Source organism: Primulina huaijiensis, chromosome 6, assembly GCF_012295235.1.
Source record: "Primulina huaijiensis isolate GDHJ02 chromosome 6, ASM1229523v2, whole genome shotgun sequence".
Classification (NCBI taxonomy): Eukaryota; Viridiplantae; Streptophyta; class Magnoliopsida; order Lamiales; family Gesneriaceae; genus Primulina; species Primulina huaijiensis.
This window is the reverse complement of record NC_133311.1, coordinates 19331784-19351289: the sequence shown is the minus strand read 5'-3', so window position 1 is coordinate 19351289 and position 19506 is coordinate 19331784. Positions and strand designations below refer to the sequence as shown.

The 19506-nt window shown below is 34.3% G+C and overlaps 2 protein-coding genes across 4 annotated transcripts; both read right to left on the bottom strand.

The window, feature by feature from the left end:
• Positions 1-4168: 4168 nt before the first annotated feature.
• Positions 4169-6295, bottom strand: LOC140977988 (uncharacterized). The gene has a single exon (XM_073442696.1). The coding sequence runs from the start codon at positions 6109-6111 to the stop codon at positions 4297-4299; it is 1815 nt and encodes a 604-aa protein (XP_073298797.1). The 5' UTR covers positions 6112-6295; the 3' UTR covers positions 4169-4296.
• A 4530-nt stretch (positions 6296-10825) lies between these two features.
• Positions 10826-19442, bottom strand: LOC140977987 (SPX domain-containing membrane protein At4g22990-like). 3 transcript variants are annotated; one of them, XM_073442695.1, is made up of 11 exons: positions 18766-19442; positions 18213-18333; positions 17467-17778; positions 17201-17305; positions 16628-17082; positions 15630-15931; positions 13497-13672; positions 12855-13045; positions 12358-12421; positions 11662-11795; positions 10975-11303 (listed from the first exon to the last, which is right to left on the bottom strand). In XM_073442695.1, exons 1-10 carry the CDS (start codon positions 18816-18818, stop codon positions 11673-11675), a joined length of 1902 nt encoding a protein of 633 aa, XP_073298796.1. In that variant the 5' UTR covers positions 18819-19442; the 3' UTR covers positions 10975-11303; positions 11662-11672. The 3 variants fall into 3 exon arrangements, with proteins under 3 accessions (XP_073298795.1, XP_073298794.1, XP_073298796.1); XM_073442694.1 differs by lacking the exon at positions 12358-12421 and having other exon boundaries at positions 10826-11303; positions 13497-13669; positions 18766-19433; XM_073442693.1 differs by lacking the exon at positions 12358-12421 and having other exon boundaries at positions 10826-11303; positions 18766-19430.
• Between the last annotated feature and the right edge of the window lie 64 nt (positions 19443-19506).

Below are 19506 nucleotides of genomic sequence, written 5' to 3'. Positions count from 1 at the left end.
AGAAAAGAAATATAAAAGATAATATTTGCAAGATTATGATTTTATGATAATGATTATGCTAATAAATGTAAAATGATATTATATTCAGATTGTGTGAGTGCGTTTGGATCGGTATATCAGAATTCAGATTGTATTACAATTCCAAATAAAATAAAATCCTTGAATTCGAAACATTATTAAGAAGTAATGAGAACAAAAGAGAGAAGAAGAAGAAATGTCGTTTGTGATACTTTGAAAAACATGAAGATGATGAATGATATTTGTACAGCAAATGCGAATTGAGACATGTGTTAAAACATTATTTCCTTAATAAGAATTTGTCGCGTCTCGATGCTTGAGTTCTGTGATAATCATTTCTCAAGATATAATAATTATTTTTGCAAATACAATACAATATTTTGCAAGAACAATAACTAGAAATAGAGTATAATATCTTTTGTATAAAAAGAAATATGAAAACTCGATATATTAACACACATGTTCGTAAAAACAGTCTACTGGGTGGTGGAATTGCTAATGCGCTCTTCACCACCTGGTGTACCCCACGCTGGGATGCCACCCTGCCTGGATATTCCAGGCAACGCCTCAGCCCAGACCATGCTCTTTGGAAAATTTTCAGACAGCTTTTTTGTATGTTATGAATCCAGGTTGGAACTCTGATGCTAACTTTTCTGAGTTTTTCTTAACTATCTTACTTAGTTTTCATTCATTAAACCTCTAAATTCCAACAAAAAATACATGGGACAACGAGCATGGATTTCAACAGACCAAAAATTAAATCTTGCTCAAATCTAATTCCAAACGCAGGCTAAGAGAAATTAGATGAGAAAGAGCACCGACAGCTCAATACTGAGCCATATATAAAAATAAATGGTCCACATTTGGGCCATCTATAATGGGCCCGAATGACACAGAACGCAAATCAACCCACATCAAGCACTGGATTTAAATGGCACACTAGCAATCATGATAGGGTGGACCCATTTCTCATTTCTAGCTCAAATATTTTGGTGTTTTCGGTTTAGTTTTAACATTTCAAAAAGTTTGTCCGAGTCTATCCTCCCGTCAATTTAATGATTAAAATTAATAAGATAAAAACTCAATTCAGTCTCGGATATTTGGACCCTTTCTCAGTTCGGTCTCAAATATTTCGGCGTTCCAAATTTTGTCTTAAAAGTTTACAAATTTTGATTAGTTGATCATTCCGTCAATTTAATAGTTAAAATTAACGATAAAGTCACGCTCCTAAAATTCCCAAAACAACTCCACTCGTTGTTTTATATGTTCCACTCGCCGTTTTATCACATCAGTTAGCCTCACAACCTTTGATGCATGGATGCGATTCTATTTCTAATTCTAACATCAAAATTCAACTTCATCATTTTTTCACATCGAGTAAGATTTTGTGTTGAACCGGTGCTGTAAGTTGCACAATTTGCATTTGTTGTAAAGGAAACAATTGGTGGTGGTTGTTCATCTATATAAGAGTTAAAAATTTTTATTGTCTCGTCCCAGCTCTAATAAGAACTATAGGCAGCGCTACCGAATTTGTTTATTTGAGTATGTAATTCATCCCTAGCACTCATAAACAAACCGGGAGTTTATTTTAGTTTACTATTTTTAATTTCCAAGTTGCAATTTTATTTTATGAGTAAATAAAATATAGTAAACTAGAAGTTCAAACAAAAATTATGTTTGAAAAATTACTCTAAAATTATTTCATTTGGAACCAGAAAAAATAATTGATGTTCTTGTATAAAATCATACCTAGTGTAGCACAATAGACTAAGCTCTTGATAGGTTTGATATGACAACTTCCTAACTACGAAAACTACCTGATTTTTTTAATTAATTTTTAATTTATTTTATGTATATTTTAACCCTCATATTTACAAAAACGACCCTTTTGTTTAATTAATTTATATTTTATGTAATGTATATTTTAATACACATAAAATATATAAAAAAAAAATTACTCCAAAAATTGTTTGAGAAAACTGTATACACAATCGTGGACGAGATATTTTTGACAAATTAATTAACTATTTTTCAGCACACACAATTACAAACATATATAACACGTAGACCCGTATCACATGCCAAAAATCACTATAAAAAAATTCATATTTAATCACTTGATATATCATTCTTGATAAATAATATAAAATTTCAAGTTATCTTTATTAGTATATAATACTTGAGTACCTCATATTAAATATTTTGACTTGTATAATTTGTTATGTAACTTTGATGCTTTGAACTTATTAATAATATGCATTTCTCTTTTTTCTTCCCACTTTTTCTTCGACTTCCCTATTTTATCTCAAAACTCAAATCTTTTTTCTCTCAAAAATTTTTTTTTTTAAAAAATATTTCTTTACAAATTATTAAATTATATGAGTATGTGAAACTCACTTGCAATGATTATTAGTATATATATTATCTTATTAAATGAGAGTGGTCTAGAGAAAATGTTTGATATGGATTATGAAGCCAATTTGGAAATTTCATAAATATATGTTACTACTTTATTTTTAATACACAAGTTAATCCAAATTTCAAAAAGAAAAAAAAAACCTAGTAAACAGTCTAACCACAAGTTAATACCAATTTATCATTGTCGGAAAGCTTAATTAATGAAGATTAAACAAGAAAGACACGAAAAAATACAAAATTATTGTAGCCGTGGGGTGCCACTGTTTGGGCATCTCTATGCCACTGGAAAATTTTCAAACGAGTTTATTCGAAAGATGAGCGTTGGGTCCCTCGGAAAGTGGCGCGAGGGCGTCCATAACGTTTGTTCGAAAGAAAAAAATATTATTGTAGCAATTGAGGAAGCCATTGTTTGGGCGCTCCTAGAAAATTTTTTCGGGTGGGTTTATTGAAAAGATGAGCGAATGTGAGTCCAGTAAGGGGGATGAAGGTGTCGGAAATGTTTGTTCACAAAAAAATATTGTTTTTTTCATAGATCAATGCTTCCAAAAGGTGTCATTTGACATTGTGGTTAGTTTTTTGCATGCTAATAAGCCTATATCTGATTGAACTAACATATATATCATATACACAATGCACTATATAGAGGATATATAAGAGAGAAAAAGAACATATTTTTGCATTTATATCGTCATTGAAGATTTTTTTTATTCTTAAAGAGATTTTGCTACATTTTTTGTTGTTGGACTTGTGATTTGTAGTGCTACTCTCACAAGCTAGAAGTCGTTGTATATTATAATATGATTGCCATATCTTATTAATATCATGTGCAGAGCAAATTTATCTTAAGGAGAAAAAAACATCTCTTGAAGATATTGTATAAAGATTTTATCTCTAGGATACTCACTAAATTTATCTTAAGGAGAAAAAAACATATCTTGAAGATATTGTATAAAGATTTTATCTCTAAGATACTCACTTGTGGGATGATTATTTAACTAAATGGTTTGAAATCTAACATTCTTAATTTTCACATTTAATTTAGACTTTGTATTTTGTATGTTTGAAGATCATATTGCAAAATTTTTTTTAAGAGATCATAAATAAAAAAATATTTTACCAAACTCATTTTTCAAACTACCATAACTTATGGACACATATGTGAACACCATCGAGGTGAAATTCATTCATCAAATGTACAATTTGAATCAAATGTACAATTTTATAATACGATGGACGCTACCTCAATGATGCTCACATATGTGTCCATAATGGGTTCCTAGGAGATCAAACATGTGTGTGTATTTATAATACGTTGTTCGCCCACTTTGTCTAATTCTGTGTCTACCAATGAGATAACACTCATCTATTAAATACGATAAAACGTATCCAAATGATTCATTCAATAAATGAATGACACACTTATGTCACTGAAATGACGTCAACTGTAATAAAAACACATCAAAACTTTAGATTTAATAGGTGGATTGACACCTGATGCACCTCTCTAATAACAACGTAATAACTAGATTCATGTTGCGTCAATCTGTAAATGGCAAAAACTTATGTGAGACGGTCTCACGTGTCGTATTTTGTAAAACGGATATCTTATTTGAGTCATCCATGAAAAAATATTACTTTTTATTGTGAATATCGGTAGGGTTGACCCGTATTACATATAAAGACTCGTGAGACCGTCTCACAAGAGACCTACTCTCTGTAAATATATTCTACAAAATAATATAATATTTTTTTTATTTAGCATACAAATTAATTAATAATTTATTATTATTTAAATTGGTCATTTGGACGAGGTTGTTCATGAATGAATATATGGAGAAAGAACGAGGATTTGGAAAGACTCTACACCTCAACGGTTGTCTGATTGAGAGCAGTGTAGCGCCACCGTTCTTTCTCCACGAAATCTGCGTCAAGAAACCTGGAAACGAAGCTCCACAATCTGTACACATCTTCGAAATTTGTTTGGAACCCTATTGAAATCGATACCACTCCTAAACCGTAATCTTGCTTCCCGTTCTTCGATTTTTCCAGCATTTTTTCCTTTTCTTCTTGAAAATTTTCAGAGGGCAGTATGTTTTTCAGGAACCCACAAGAAACAGAAATTTTGTTTCGATCGGCCAGTTTCTGTACTAAAATGGGGTCGACCCTTTCGCCTTTCCAGTCGTATACGTTGAATGCTATTGATGCGCCACGGTTTAGTTTGATTTTGGGACCGAAAATTCTGATAAGAGGAATACCGTTTCCTGAATGTGGGTGCCTGAGACAAAGCAATGCGTTTAGTAGCCAATTTATAAGGCATCTGTTTCTGCTGCTGATTAGGATTAGGCCTAATTTGTCTGCGTGATCTAAGCCGCGGAATTCGATTCCTGAATCGCCAGAGTCATCAATTTTTTTGTCCACCTCCATTATTTCGGAAAATAACGGCTGTTTCTGCTTGCTATTGGTACCGTTTACTGGAGATTCTTGATTTCTGTTCTGGTGGGAAGTTGAGCTAGAAGGTGTTTGATGAATGGTCTGATCAAAGACTAAATTTTCAAATGGCCCCTTTGCTGGAATTAGGCTGACAATTCCCATGCTCGTGGAGGATTGTCTCAATTCTGAGATACTGGATTTCTTGACAATCAGGCTGCAAAACCCTGATGGATTTTCCCCAAAAATCTTGAAAAACGATCCAATTAGGAAATCTGGTTGGAAAAGAGAGAGGCCTAAGGTTTCCATTTCCTTGGCACCTAATGCACACGCATCAAGCAACACATGCCATCCATTTTCTCTTGCTAGATTCATCCATTGATAAGAATACTGTGATCCGGTCACCCTAGATTGAAGGGGGAAAACGAATAATCCTCGGTTTTTTGGCTTACTTTTCGTCACGATCATTTTTCTCAATCTTTTTGAGTTGACCCTGAAACTAGGCCATGAAAACACAGCTGACAGTGTTCGGGCACCTTTCCTCTTTGCGGTATCGATCATTGCTTCCACAGCCTCATTCTCATAGTCATACACTGTGAGAAGGTTTTGATTAGACATGAAGGGATAAGAGTCTGCGAGAAGCCTAAATGCTGATGACTGGTTAGCTGTGAAAACTAACGTGTAGTCCTCTTCAAGCACATTCATGTATCTCAAGATTCTTTTTCGCGTTCTGCCTTCAAATTCCGATTCTTGGCACCCATAAAGTAAGCAAGAACTCAAGTTCGCTGACTTGTATGAAATATCGAAGAAGGGCACATCCATTTCACCCTGGGAAGGTGATACTGCTACGGATGAAGATGATGAGGCAATTTCAGCTGTTGGATTACAATCTTGTCGTTGGGAGTACGAGAAAAGGCCTTGGCCAATGTAATCAAGACAAACATGATTCGAGAGGGAAAGATGGTAGTATTCCTGAGCTCGAATTTTATCGGCTAGAATGGTATTCAAGTACTGTGGCAAGGCCTTTTGTAGGCAAGAAACCGATTCGGTTAACGAGGGAAGAGTTTCATGGTTAGTGAAAAAGGTGTTGGGTTGAATAGAGGAGAGTACGGCAGTGGCGAAATCAGCACGAGGATTTGCTGCAGTCTTAGGAGGAGAACTACGAGGATCAGGCAAGCCAAGCAGAGGATTTACACAACAAGCGTGGAGACATGTACTTGATGCTTCTCTGATGCAATTTGATTGCATTTTTGTTTCTGATATCTGACTCAATCATAATCTTTTGTTTTCCCCTTCGTATTGATTTACCTTGTTTTCATCAACTTCCTAGGCTCCTAATCTTTATCGTTATTTATTGTTGCTGCTGCTAGAATTATCTATAACCGTAGCTTTGGCCAGGTTGTAGAATGAAGAACGTGCTAGAGTTGACAAAGTCAATNTGTTTTTATTGTTATTATCAAATTAAAATTCCAGATTTTGACTTGGTCTAGCTCACTATTTTTGTAGATTCTTAAATAAATGCCATATGGTGTCCGAATGACTTGAGAGAGATTAAGTCTATACCCCTCTGATTACATATACGTATTAGTGTTTCTAGAATCAATTTGGCATATATGCATTGTGCTGCCATAGGGTGAAATTAAGTTAAGACGCCTGTAAGCCTTGGCCTAAATTCGATTTTGTCTAATTCATGTGCATATACTTCGTCATCTGACACCTACATTCTACGCATCCTGTGAAAATACTTACAAAATCATCACACGATAGGACAGAAGACCGATGGTATCTAGGTCAACTACCTCTTCCAAGTTGTGGGGCATGCACTTTTTCTTGCCACTCCTTTTTGTGCTCAAAAATTAAACTGACGACTCCATGCAGTCCACTAACGGATGATGATATCAAGTAGCAAAGTGATGCAAGGTGTAAAGTAAAGTTGATTGGTATTGTTGTTTGTTTGATGCAAAAACCAAAAAAAAAAAAAACAAAGAATATGATTTTTCAAAGTGGCAGTCATCATCACCGCTGGCCATAAGCTTTCTTGAAAATGGCTTTTTCTTTTGTCCGTATGAGCTGGAGAGCCTCGTCAGCGTAAATATCAATTCATTTGCCTATTGAAAAATAACTGATCACTTGGCATGTCATGGAAGGTTTTTTCTTTGGGCCTTCTGAGTTCAGGTGACCTTTCCTAGCTGCCTCTCTCGACTAGAACAACACCATCGTCATGTTTTAAACCCAAAACTAAAGGTGAAATATGGTTAGATAGATGATATTATGGCCATTCAATTAGTCCAATGCCTTTTTGAACTGCTTTTATTGATTAGGGTGCCCTACTAGAGGAAAGGCAAAATTGCATTCGATGAAACTGACAAATGACAGTAACGTGAATCGTTGGCACATTTCAAGTTATGTAAGCACTCTCTTCTCCCTTCTCTTTTTGGGCACATGAACGAATTCAATAACTAAAATAAAAGGAAACCTAAAAACAAAAAATCACATTAACATATAGGATGGGCCAAGAAATCAAAGAACAAGGGAACGGAACAACGGGATAATTCTATATACGATCAAGAAATAGTAAGAATTGCTCTCAAGAGTGTCCAAATTGGTAAAATATATGAGTGTATGATCAATGATAATGAGTTTCATTTATCTACCAACACTTTCTCGAATGAACTTGTTGCACATTACTTGTTTATTGTGGTTTACCCGACTAGCGTGTTTTGCAGACAACTCGTGTCAGCGCGAAGGTTTACATCAGAGTTTTCACGTCGTGAAAAAAAGAGAGAAAGAAAATAAATAATATGAATTTCAGAAAATTAATGTACAAATTATCAGTTCCTTCGCATAACTAAATGCTCTCCTACTTGTGTAGTCACTGATGAGAAATTGACAATATTTGATAAGACCCAAATTAGAGGTAATCGTGGATCGTGAGTGATATAACCATTAGAACTTTATGAGAGTGTAGTTTTCTCCATTAATATAATTTATCATTTACAGAACTTTCCATCGGACAAGGGTAATTGTTTTTAATGTAGTCAATAGCGATTTATCATAATAATATTTGTGTCACAAAAGTGTGAAAATTAAGGTATTGAAAAACACGTGTCATAGTTATTAGTATGATTTTACATAATATTTATCTCAATCTACGATGATTTATTACAGATATCTCTTGTCACGCGATATGTGCATACACAAACAAAAAAAGCTTGTAAAAATTAATTACAATAAAAAATTATATAGATTATTTTTATATGATTTTGGTTTCTTATAATAATAATGTGTTGATACATATTCGATTATAAAAAATTAAATAACGAGTTTTAAATAAAATAAAATAAAATAAATCTGATACTGAATAAAAAGACGAATATTGAGACCAAAGTTTGTTAGAACAGGAGTGTTTAAGTTTAACAAGATATTATAGATATAAAATCAAATCACCAACAATTTGTTTTTTGTTTTTTTTTTCCCATGTATCAGTGGAGATGATTGAGACCTGAGAAACGGCTAACCGTCGGGAAAATTTTATAATATAAGCTGAAGTATTGCCCTCTCTTATGTGTTATTGTCTATTTAATTAGTTAGAGTACTTAAATTGTACTGCATGAATTAAATATTACAATTTGTTGATTTAGTAATTAGAGATTACTAAATAATTAATGATTTTAATGAATGAAATATGACATAATTTGGTCATATGAAGTACAAATGATTTGAAATTTTGATATAACGTAGAAAACTCAAAGATATAGATGTTTCATGTTTTAAGTTTTGACAAATTTGATCGTTTGACTGATCCAAATAGATATACCGTGTTAAAATGTTAAATATGATATATTATATTATTTTATTTTATTTTATCGTAAAAAAATTCTTTACAGAAACTTTCAATAGAAAGATGAGAAGTGAGAGAAAATAGGTTTTGAATTTTCTTTTTGATCTTGCGACTTATCGGTTTATCCAATCGACGAACCGACTTCAGTTCTGGAATCGTTGACACGAGGTCTTCGATTTGAGGTATAAATTTTATAGTTTTGGTGATGTTTGAAATTCGTCGATATTTGGAATAAATCCGATAAATTGTTAAACCATACTGAAATTGAAGATTGTTGAATAGTGTATGATTTTAACGAAGAAGAGAAGATTATAGTGGTGTTGTGTTGAAATATTCTCAATTTATTATAATTAGGGATTTTTAATCGTTGGATTGAGATTGGAGAGTTGTTTGTCAATTGTTATTAATTCTGATTGTATATTCGGAGTCTACGAAGTATAAGCTACACGTTGATATAAAGTTTTCGCAATTTGACGGATGTTGTAAAATAGCCTATTATTTGATGTTAAATTAATTAGTGTGTATTTGATGGTAGTATTGTGAATTAAATACACTAGAATATTAAATTGATGAACGATAAGAATTTATAATCGAGTTTATATGTTGTGAATGAATTATTGTTGGGCTATTTGATGTTGTATATTGAAGATGTTATGATTGTATTGATACAATGATAATGATCTGCTAATTGTTGTTGAATTATTTAGATACAACACAAGTCTCGGGATCAAAGAAATAGCCAGATTATATATATACTCGATTATCAGATACGTGTTGACGTACGAACATATGTTGTTATTGTTTAGTATCGATGAATACTATTGCGTTGAACGATGATAAATCACTGGTATTGGGTGATTTGATATTATATCTGTTGTTGTTTATTATCGTTGATATTGTTGGCTACCCTTTGTTGGGAGACGTTACGTTGATGTTGTTCGCTCGACTATATTGCTGTCGCCGGAGTAGGGGTGCGACGTGTCGTTGATGTTATTCGTTCGACGATATTGCTTTCGCCGGTGTTGGGGTGCGACGTATCGTCGATGTTGTTGTTTCACTAGTATGGGAGTGATGACGTTGATATCGTTGGTGGTTTGATTGTCCAGAGACATCAAATGGAGTATTTCTGTTATCATTCCAGTTATATTTTATATTGTTGATAATATAACTGTTATGTATTACGATGATGATTGTTGTGTATGCTCACCTTTTGGAGGCTGTTTCTGTTGGACAGGTTAGAAGACTATGCTGTGAGACAGGATAATGGTAAAGGACTAGGTGTGTCTAGTCAAACAGTCCTGTAGTTGCTAGTAGATAGAGACAGTATAGTTTATTGTCTTACTTGAGTTGTATGTGTGTATTTATTATACTGTTTCTGCTGCATTGACGTAGATAGTGTGATGATTGCACTATTTTGTCGTATATANTATATATAGTGAAGGCCCTAATTAAAAACTTTGAGCCGAAAAAGGTTTTCGTATGCTTCAAGCCCATCAAGAGACATGTAAATAGACCATTTTTTCACATTGCAAATGTAAGCTCTAGTAATTGCTGATTTCAATGTCGGAAAGTTTACGTCAAACACACCCCAAGGCCTTCAGCGTTTTATTCCCAAGGCCTTCAACGTTTTATTCGTCGCATATGATCATCCACTTTCTTTACTATTTGAGTATGTAAAAGCGACAACTGCATACTTAAATTTGTTATTATAGTGTTTACCTGAATCTTCTTAATTCGATTCAAGAAGCGCTTTTATTTGGCTACATCACTCTCGAATTTTATTTTCTTTAATCTTAGCACGAGTAGGTTTCATTGTTTATTTTGTATCTACAATTTATAAATTCCTCAATGATTTGCATTGTTTTTGCAGCAAGTTAATGGAAATTTCAGTTCATTAAAAAAAAAAAATTTGATTAGAGTAATGTGTTGGATGACTGAAAACCAACTCGAGCTTGAGCCTACAAAACTATCAATCGCCAAACTGCTCTCTCCAAGAAGTAAAGATAAAGAATGGCAATGGTGTTTCTTCCAAATCTACATTCCCATGACAATAGTCCAATCTCATAAAAATACTAAAGAAAATTCAGACAAAATCCTTATATTCACACAAAACCTCGTAAATTCGAAAAACTCAAATAAAATAGATCATTTAACTTCAAACAATAATAACCAGATCTCACAAAAATAAAAACCACACACAAAATTGATGATTTACATTCACATGACAATATACAAACCTGGGAAAAACCCCAAAACTTCAAATGAAATATATTACAAACAACAATATTAAAGAATGAACCAAAATCGATGATCTCGGACGCTTGTCGACATGAGGACATCGATTCAACACACAGAGTGGCTTAGTACAAAGAATTGAAGGTAAAACATGTAGCTACTATAGACACCATGCAAATCACAAGCGAAGGTACGAGGGTGATGTTTAAGAGCTTACTCTCCCCCAAATATCCTGCTAGGGTGATTGTTGCATCTGCAATCACTCGAGCAATTGTCCCAGCTTCTGTCGATAATAGGCCACCATTGTATGTTCCGCGAGAAAGCCTGGATGACATGACTCTCGAGAGGAGCGACAGGTTTACCCCTACAACAGTACCAAATCAGTGCAATGTTAAAGCTACAAACTTGGGAACATACAAGTAAGCACGAACAAACAAATTTTGGTAAGGTGGCCATCTTTGTGTTTTTGGGGACAAATTATAGTTAAACTTGAAGATATTCCTACAGGACCTCCGCAGCTTGGATGTCCAAGCTTACCCCTCATAAAAACACTGTATACAGGCTCTATTGCTGTCCTGACACTCATATGATGAGAAGGTAACATGCATCATCGTTGAGAGGCGAAACACCGATATGGTAACCGACAATCATTTCCAAAAGTTTGCGAGTACTGAAAGAAATTATTTAAGATGGTTGAGAGCAACAGAAAGTAGAATTCTAACCTTCTAATACTTCAGCAGATACAAACATGATGAGACCTGAGCATACATATTGTGGCACAGAGTATGGGATTATAAACTGGAAGCTGAAAAGTATACCCAAGAAGACAACAATTTCTGCTGCCAATAATATTTGCCTGAAAAAGTCAATAACAATATTGATCAGTAGGTAATGATCAACGAGACAATTGGCTGACATGAAACTAAGTTGCAAATCTTCACAAAATAAAACCTACTCTATATCAGAGACATCTGCATAGAAACTTGAGCAAAAAGACAGTTTGCAAGATGCCAAAACACAATTGAACTCAATTTAAAGGACAATCTTCATAAGAACATTGCAGGTACCATTAATGAAGCCCACTTCATTCCTAAAAGCTAAACCTCAACATGCATAGCCCAGGCATAATATTGAGAATCATAAAGATCAATACTCCAACAATTTTCTTCAAGATGTTTTCAATAAAATAGAAGTGCTACGATAACGAACTTCGATCCCAGAAACTAGATCTAAGCTTGACTTAGAGAACCGATTCAGTGATTATATAATAACCGTAACCAAATTCCACCGAGCTTTCTAGTTCGTTGGATGCCAGTCCCACTTCTTCGAAGATTAAAAATGATAAAATCTAGATTTTTAACACATCAAAATGAATCTTCACAAGTATAATTTGTTGCAAAACCAGAAGAATTCCTCACAAGTTTGAGAGGAAAACTCATCATTATTGATGAAAAATATCTTCTCTTTCCATAGCATCTTGTCCTAGCATTTATATTTGCATAAGGAGCTTGAACAAGCATAATGGGCTTAAAATACTTCTTGATTAAACCCAAAAATATTTTAACTAAAGTAACCCGAAAATTAGCATGAAATAAACAAACGTAAGGCCCATAAACACTAAATAAGCCTTATTTGATATCACACGCATTCCTGAAATCTCTGATGTCAAGCACCACCATGCCGCTTGAGTCTTGACAGTTACCCATGATGCCACACAATTAGTCCAAGTTGTGTATTTAAAAAGCATATTTTCCAATTCATTGTAAACAAATTCTTTCACAAAAAATGAGCTCTACAACACAGAATTCAACAGTTACCATCTGCTCGCCAAATCAGAATTATCTTAATAAAAATCTGTAGAGATTACGTAAGAAGCACCTTTTAAACATTGAGGAAAGTATAATCATGAAATTACCTGTCCTGATACATATTGCTTATGTAACTTCCAACAATAATATTCACTGGAAGAACTGTTAGGCCAAGGCAAGCAAGAAAAATCGACACTGTGCTTGTTGTCCAGCCAAAATAGTAGGTTGTGACAACACTTGATTCTGAAAGTAGAATCTCCATTGCATATTTAAGCATAAAGTAGATCAACAGCTGAACCTGTAAGACATGATAAAAACCTTACTAGATCAAGTGAACAGAATCTTACCACAACTAGCCTGTACAGTGTACGCATTTAGTGTTTTATCAGTCACTTTCAAGACAATTTCGACTTTAGAGACCAATGATCTGAATAAAACATGTTCTTTTGTTCGCTTAGTCTTCATTGAAAATGAACAGTACCTACATGTATTTAAAGTAATGATTTTTCGGTAAATGCTGTCCAACATAAAACATCTAATCCATAATGATGTTAAAATTGAATCAACATGTATGGTTGACCTCAGGAAGTTAACCTTAGATCAACAAGTGGAATCCTTGGTACGGGGTGGTTTGAAATTTCCGTTACTCTATCTTGATAATACCTAGAGGCTGTGGCACCGTTGATTTACATGATGTAGTGTTAGCCCAATAAATATATTAAACTTTCAAAATTAAGAACATTGCCTACCTTTACAGAAGGTGTCAATAACCGATAAGCAGCTACCAGTGAATTGGCTGGTCGATGTGAGTCCTCTGAAGACTCTTCACTCTTGTCACATTCTTCATCTCCGTCACCATCTTCATTTTCAACTGATGTTAAAAGTAGTGGTTGTACAAGACCCTTTTCAACCTTATCGTGCTCTTCTACCAAACACAAAATATCATGTCACCAAGTGTCATTATTTGGTTCTGTAATTAACATAACCTCGAGAAAGTTATTTGTACATATACAAACTGAAGATATAACTAACTTTACCCGAATTTTAAAAGAGATATAAGATGAATAAATTTGTCAATCTGAAATTTGAGTGCATATTATATATTTATATTTAAAAAAAATTACATTAAATGAAGTAGATCTAAATACCCTGTAACTACTCGTAGATGTTAAGATTATGCACTTGAAAAATTAATCCTTTTTCCTTTCACACCATGTTATCATCATGAGATTAAGACAAACGGTAGAGAAAAAGAAAGCAGACGATACTTAGTTAACCAGTAGAAACAAAGATAACCATCAAGACAACAAAGTGGCAGAGACACACAAAAGAAAAAAAGGAAATCAGATCACATGATCAACACGAGTACAGACTCTACATAATCAGATTTTTGTAGGTAACTAGAAGACAAAATTCAAATTCTTTTGATAAAAAAATTCCTGGTAGGCTGGATTTTCTTTCTTGAAATAAAGGATTTTAATTCTAATCAATGTGTGATTTCATTTCAATTTTTTTTAGAACTCTGCATCTAGAACTAAGGATTTTGATTGAACTATGATCACAATTCAGCCTAATAATTCACTTTTAAGTTTGTAAGTAGCAGAGTGTATGTGATTTTGTCCCTGGATCATTATTCTACCCTCTCATAGCATCCTCAAGGATGAGTATTCATGATGCTATCACCTGTGAGATAATAAAATATTTGGAAGCCACAAGCTTAGGATGATAAATCTGTAGTTCGGATTCTGATTAGGCTCTATTCTGTTTAAAATTCTCTAAAATGTTTCTCGTTCTATTCAGGATTATGTTTTATGCCATCGTATAATGTATATTTGAAATATTTCTAATATTATGCATGCTTATGATGATTGAGTTGGCAACTTCCTTTTGCCTTGAAACAGGTTTTGAATGCTTTAAATAAGGAATCAGAAGGATAGGCCTAGAGGGGAGCTCGGGAAAATAAGAGTGGGGGAGAGCTTGGGAAGTTAGGAGTCGGGAAGTAGAAGTTGGTTCTGACTTAGATTTTTTTTTTTTTAGAGTTTTCCAAAGTTTAAAACAAATTTTAAGGTAATTTATTATGTTAATATCTGATCCATGAAGCATCAGATTTTCGATAAGAATTTTCTTGCAATGTGTTTAATCTTATTCTCCAACAAAAAGAATTCTGTTATTCTTAAAATTTTGCTTCCACTTTATTATTCCGTGCTACTTTTTTTGTTCTGTTTGTATATGTGTGTTCCGCCTAAGTAATTAAACCTCGGGTCTTCATCTGGTTGAGAGCTCTGAACTATTTTTGCTTTTGGTCTGTTCCACATAAACTTAAAAACGACACTTAAGCAATCTTTGAGAAAATATAATTGAGAAATCCTGATTTAAAGTACTGTTTTGGTTCGCAATTAAAGTTCAAGTAATACAAGAGCCTTGCGAGCAGCAAGGATCACGGCTGACTACTCGTCTCTTCCACTTCATCATTCTAGAAGGGCATGGCGTCACTGTCGCAAGATAACATACTTGCACGATTTGGTTTAATGAATGAGCCCAGAATTTTATACAATCAATCAACACAGATTCAATACTCACATTCTACACTTGTCTATCAACCAATAATTTAAAAAAGGACTCCGCATGTATGAAGTGAATAAGATGGCTAAATTTCAAAACAAGTTATCAATTGTAAGATGATAATTTAACTCTTCTTTGGTTAATGATGCAGACTAATATGGGCTTGCTAAACAGTACATCTTACTTGATGTTAAATGCAATTTTACAAATTTGTGATTTAATGATGTTAATAATCTGTTTGTTGGGAGGCACCAAACAACTAGTTATCAGTTAACTGACAGAAGACATGGTATGAAAGATAGATAGTAAGGAAACAATACCAGCACTAGATTCTTGTCGGTCTTGATTGGTTTCAGTCTCATGAGCAGGTTCTCTGAATGAGATCCACAGCCATACCAAATACATTAACCAGCCCAGAGCCATCACCCAACCAGGTAAAGTGTTTTGATTAAATGTGATTCCATAAATCTTGAAGTTAGTTTGGAGAAAACCAGCAAGTGCAGGGCCACAGGCCATTCCTAGAGCACTAGCACTAACAAAAGCTGCTGAAGCCTGCATGCGAATTTTAAGTGGTACACAATCACTTATGTAGCGGCGATTAACGGCCCTGGAAGAACCAAAACTGCAAAATAATGAAATGAGGGAAGCCATCTTGAGATCATATCCAAATCAATCACTCATTTACAACTTTATCATTCAGTTAAAGTATTCAAATGTATGCATGACTGTACGTGAATCAAAATTAAAATGTAAAAATTCCAGATCAGATGATTGAGCATATTAGGACAGAATGTGCCACCGTCATTCTTATGGTATGAATTGTCTAAATTGGAATTTTAAATCTTCTATGCTCGCTCTCTTGTTAAACATATAGTCAATACTTACAAAGCTATCGACATGCAGGAAGAGGTTGCAAAAAAACAATACTACTCGTTCGTAACAAAGTACTTGTAAAAACAGAAGAACAGAAACAAAAAGAATCAATAGGTTCAACAACAATATTTCACAAAATCTGAGAATGGAAGACTTCATTTGATAATTTAGTTAATCTCGTCATCTGAAAATAGATCAGATGAAGTGACCAAAACTATTTACATTAGAAGCAGGTAAATTGTAGACAATATCCAGCGAAAATGCTCCGTATCAGGCATCAAAGGACAAACATATTAAAAAATAGGTTTGCCATATAATATCAACACATGAAAATGAATCAAGCGCACACAATAGAGAACAGAAACTTAAAATAAATCACAATCAGAGAGAGAGAGAGAGAGAGAGAGAGAGAGAGAGAGAGAGAGAAAGAGAGGCTGTTGCATACCCACAAAATAGTCGACCAAGCAAAAGTACTGAAATTGAATTGAGATCATAAGCCAATGCATACATCAGATTTCCCACAAAAAGGACCATGCTGCTAAATATCAAGGGTCTGAAGTACGACTTATTAGACCAAGCACTGAAATACACAGAAGAAAATATTTGTGCAACTGCCATTGACCCAATCACAATACCGCAGACAGTTGCTGCTGCTCCAAGGCTCATAGAGTAGTCATCTGCTGTTGGAACAATAATATATGTATTAACCATGTAAAGAAAAGTGTTCACCAGATTCAGAAGAAGTGGCATGAAATGGTAACTCTGATCATCTATATGTTCTTCGGCGGGAGAAGGCAACTCGTCATGCATAATCAATGCATGTTGACCCAAAAAGTTGAGGAGATTCGTTGAGTTGGTTAATCTATCAACAGCTGATTGCATTAAATCAACTACTGGATCCTGCACATTAATCCTCAATGAATATGCACAGACCAGAGTACTTTAAAAAAATAACTAGCTGCAGATACGAGATGCACTAAATCAAGGAAAGTTAACTGAAAGATAAAGGTGTCTATACCTCAAGAGAAAGTGGAGGCTGGTCATAAATTGATAAATAGCTTCCTCGGAGGTCCTGGAGATCTGCAAGATTGCGAGAAATAGCTCCAACAACAGCTCCCAATCCCTGATATCAGAAGTCAAATCAGAGGTGCATGCATCACTAAGTTGCATCGAGATGATAATTTATTGATACTTTATGGTCCATTTAACATATCTATCGCAATGACATTATTTGACTAGTACTGGAAAATGGAAGCAGGGTGACTATTCACTTCAGATTATTACCACATGTTTGAATATTCCCTGAAGCTGGGAATAGGGATGATTAGCACGAGTTGTCACATAATCATCTGTGAACTCGTAGCCGAATCTCTTATCAAATTTTTTGAGTATCTTCCTCAGACCAATGGCGTTCATTTCAACGAAGAATAGAAGCTTTAGAAGATCTTGCGCCACTGCCCTATAAGCTTCTCGCAACTCAGATATTTTGGATAAGTCGCGCTCCTCCTGAATAGCATCTTTTTGCTCATTAAGCTGTGCGATCCTGGTTGCGAGGAGGCCTTGCTGTTCCAACATAAAGAGAACGATAGTTTCAATCTGCAAAGAAAGAAATTGTGTAAGCCTCATTATCAGTACTAGAGCAGAGAAGAGACCTTATTTGCGACTGTTGACGGAAAATTTTAGCATTTCCACCAAGTATGCATATTATTAAAATCCGTGGCTTGGCTTACTCGGGGCCAATATTACAAAAGGTTAGTAGTAATGGACGTGCTGTAGTTCATGAATTCAAAAAATTAACATCGCTTTTCAGACAGAAATTGGGAAACGGAAACATGTGAAGAAGTTGAAGCAACCTTTCATAACAACATGGTGAATAATAAAACAGATAAATGAAAACTTTAATATCTGGAGTTTGATGAGCAAAACATCGATGAGCAAAACATCGATAAGAACTTATATCTGGAGCTTGATGAGCAAAATGCTTACACGAATGCGCCTGATTTGCACGCATTTAGATTTAATGTTTTTACCTGTTTATCCAACATTCTTGAGAAATCCTTGAGGACATGACGACGATCCAGTGCTCCAGCTTCAATCTGATTAGCATACTGCTTCACTTTTTTCTTCATCAATTTGTAGTTGATGTAGTATCTGCAGCATACCATACTTTCTAAACCCGTATGCACAAGGACAAACTCAAAACTATATTGTCAATGCAATGAGCTATCTTTTAATTTCTGATCCCGTCTAACTTCACTTCTTTCAACCCTCACACAGATTTTTATCTAGTCATTCTTCTAAAATAAGTTATCAATTGTCCATTAAAGTTAAGGTAGAAGTATCTGCACGCTCTCCGTCGAGCACATCCACGTGTTTAATAATGCAATAAGCACTTAGTAGGTGTAAACTACGATGCTTTAATGGCTCATATTCCCAAACACGCTTTTTTTTTTCTTCTTTTTCTTTAAGTTGGAGCGTTCTCATATTTTTTATGAATTGAAATCATGCAATAACGTTATTCATAGAACCATCACTGTAAAACTAACATAAATTGAATCCAAATCAAATCAAATATATCAATACCCTTGCCATTCTGGAATTTGTCTTTCCTTTAACTTTTTACCGAATGCAACCATTTCTCTGTTCAAAACAATACAAGAAATGAATAGGAATATAATGCAATAAAATCACCCGATAGATTGGAAAATTTTGATTGATAACCATAATTCGAATGTTCAGTCACTAGAATAAGGATATGTTTCACCAACAAGAATGTTACATCTGCCGCAGTGGCTACCAAACAAACATCTCTAGATAAGCTTATTTAGCTAAAAAATAAAAATAAAACCAGAAAATGATCTTACATATTTAAGCCTTCTAATCATCCACAGAAACAAACAATATGTTAGCTCCTCATGTAAAACCACACCAATAGTTGCCTTGATTAAGTGTTGACTAAATTTGACAGCATTCTTTCATGGATTAAATCTCGATAAATTAAGTGAGGTTATATTCCACCCTGGCTAATGTTGCAAATCCTCCATATGCATGATAGCAATAACCATGCAAAACTACGACCGGACCTCTTTCTCAAATCTGAACCTTAAAAGCCCAAGGGTAACTGGAATGGTGGCACCTACCAAAAAATCAAGTGTTCAATTTATCATCACTTCCGTCTTTCACAGTTTGAGCTTGCCACATAGGGCAAGTGTGTGGTTTACGTGGTTAGATCTGGTGTTGTCTTCCTTGCTGGAACCCAGTGTGGCTTACTTTGAGAGCATAGAAAAAAAAGTAGCGACCGTGGATTCTCAAAAGTAATATATA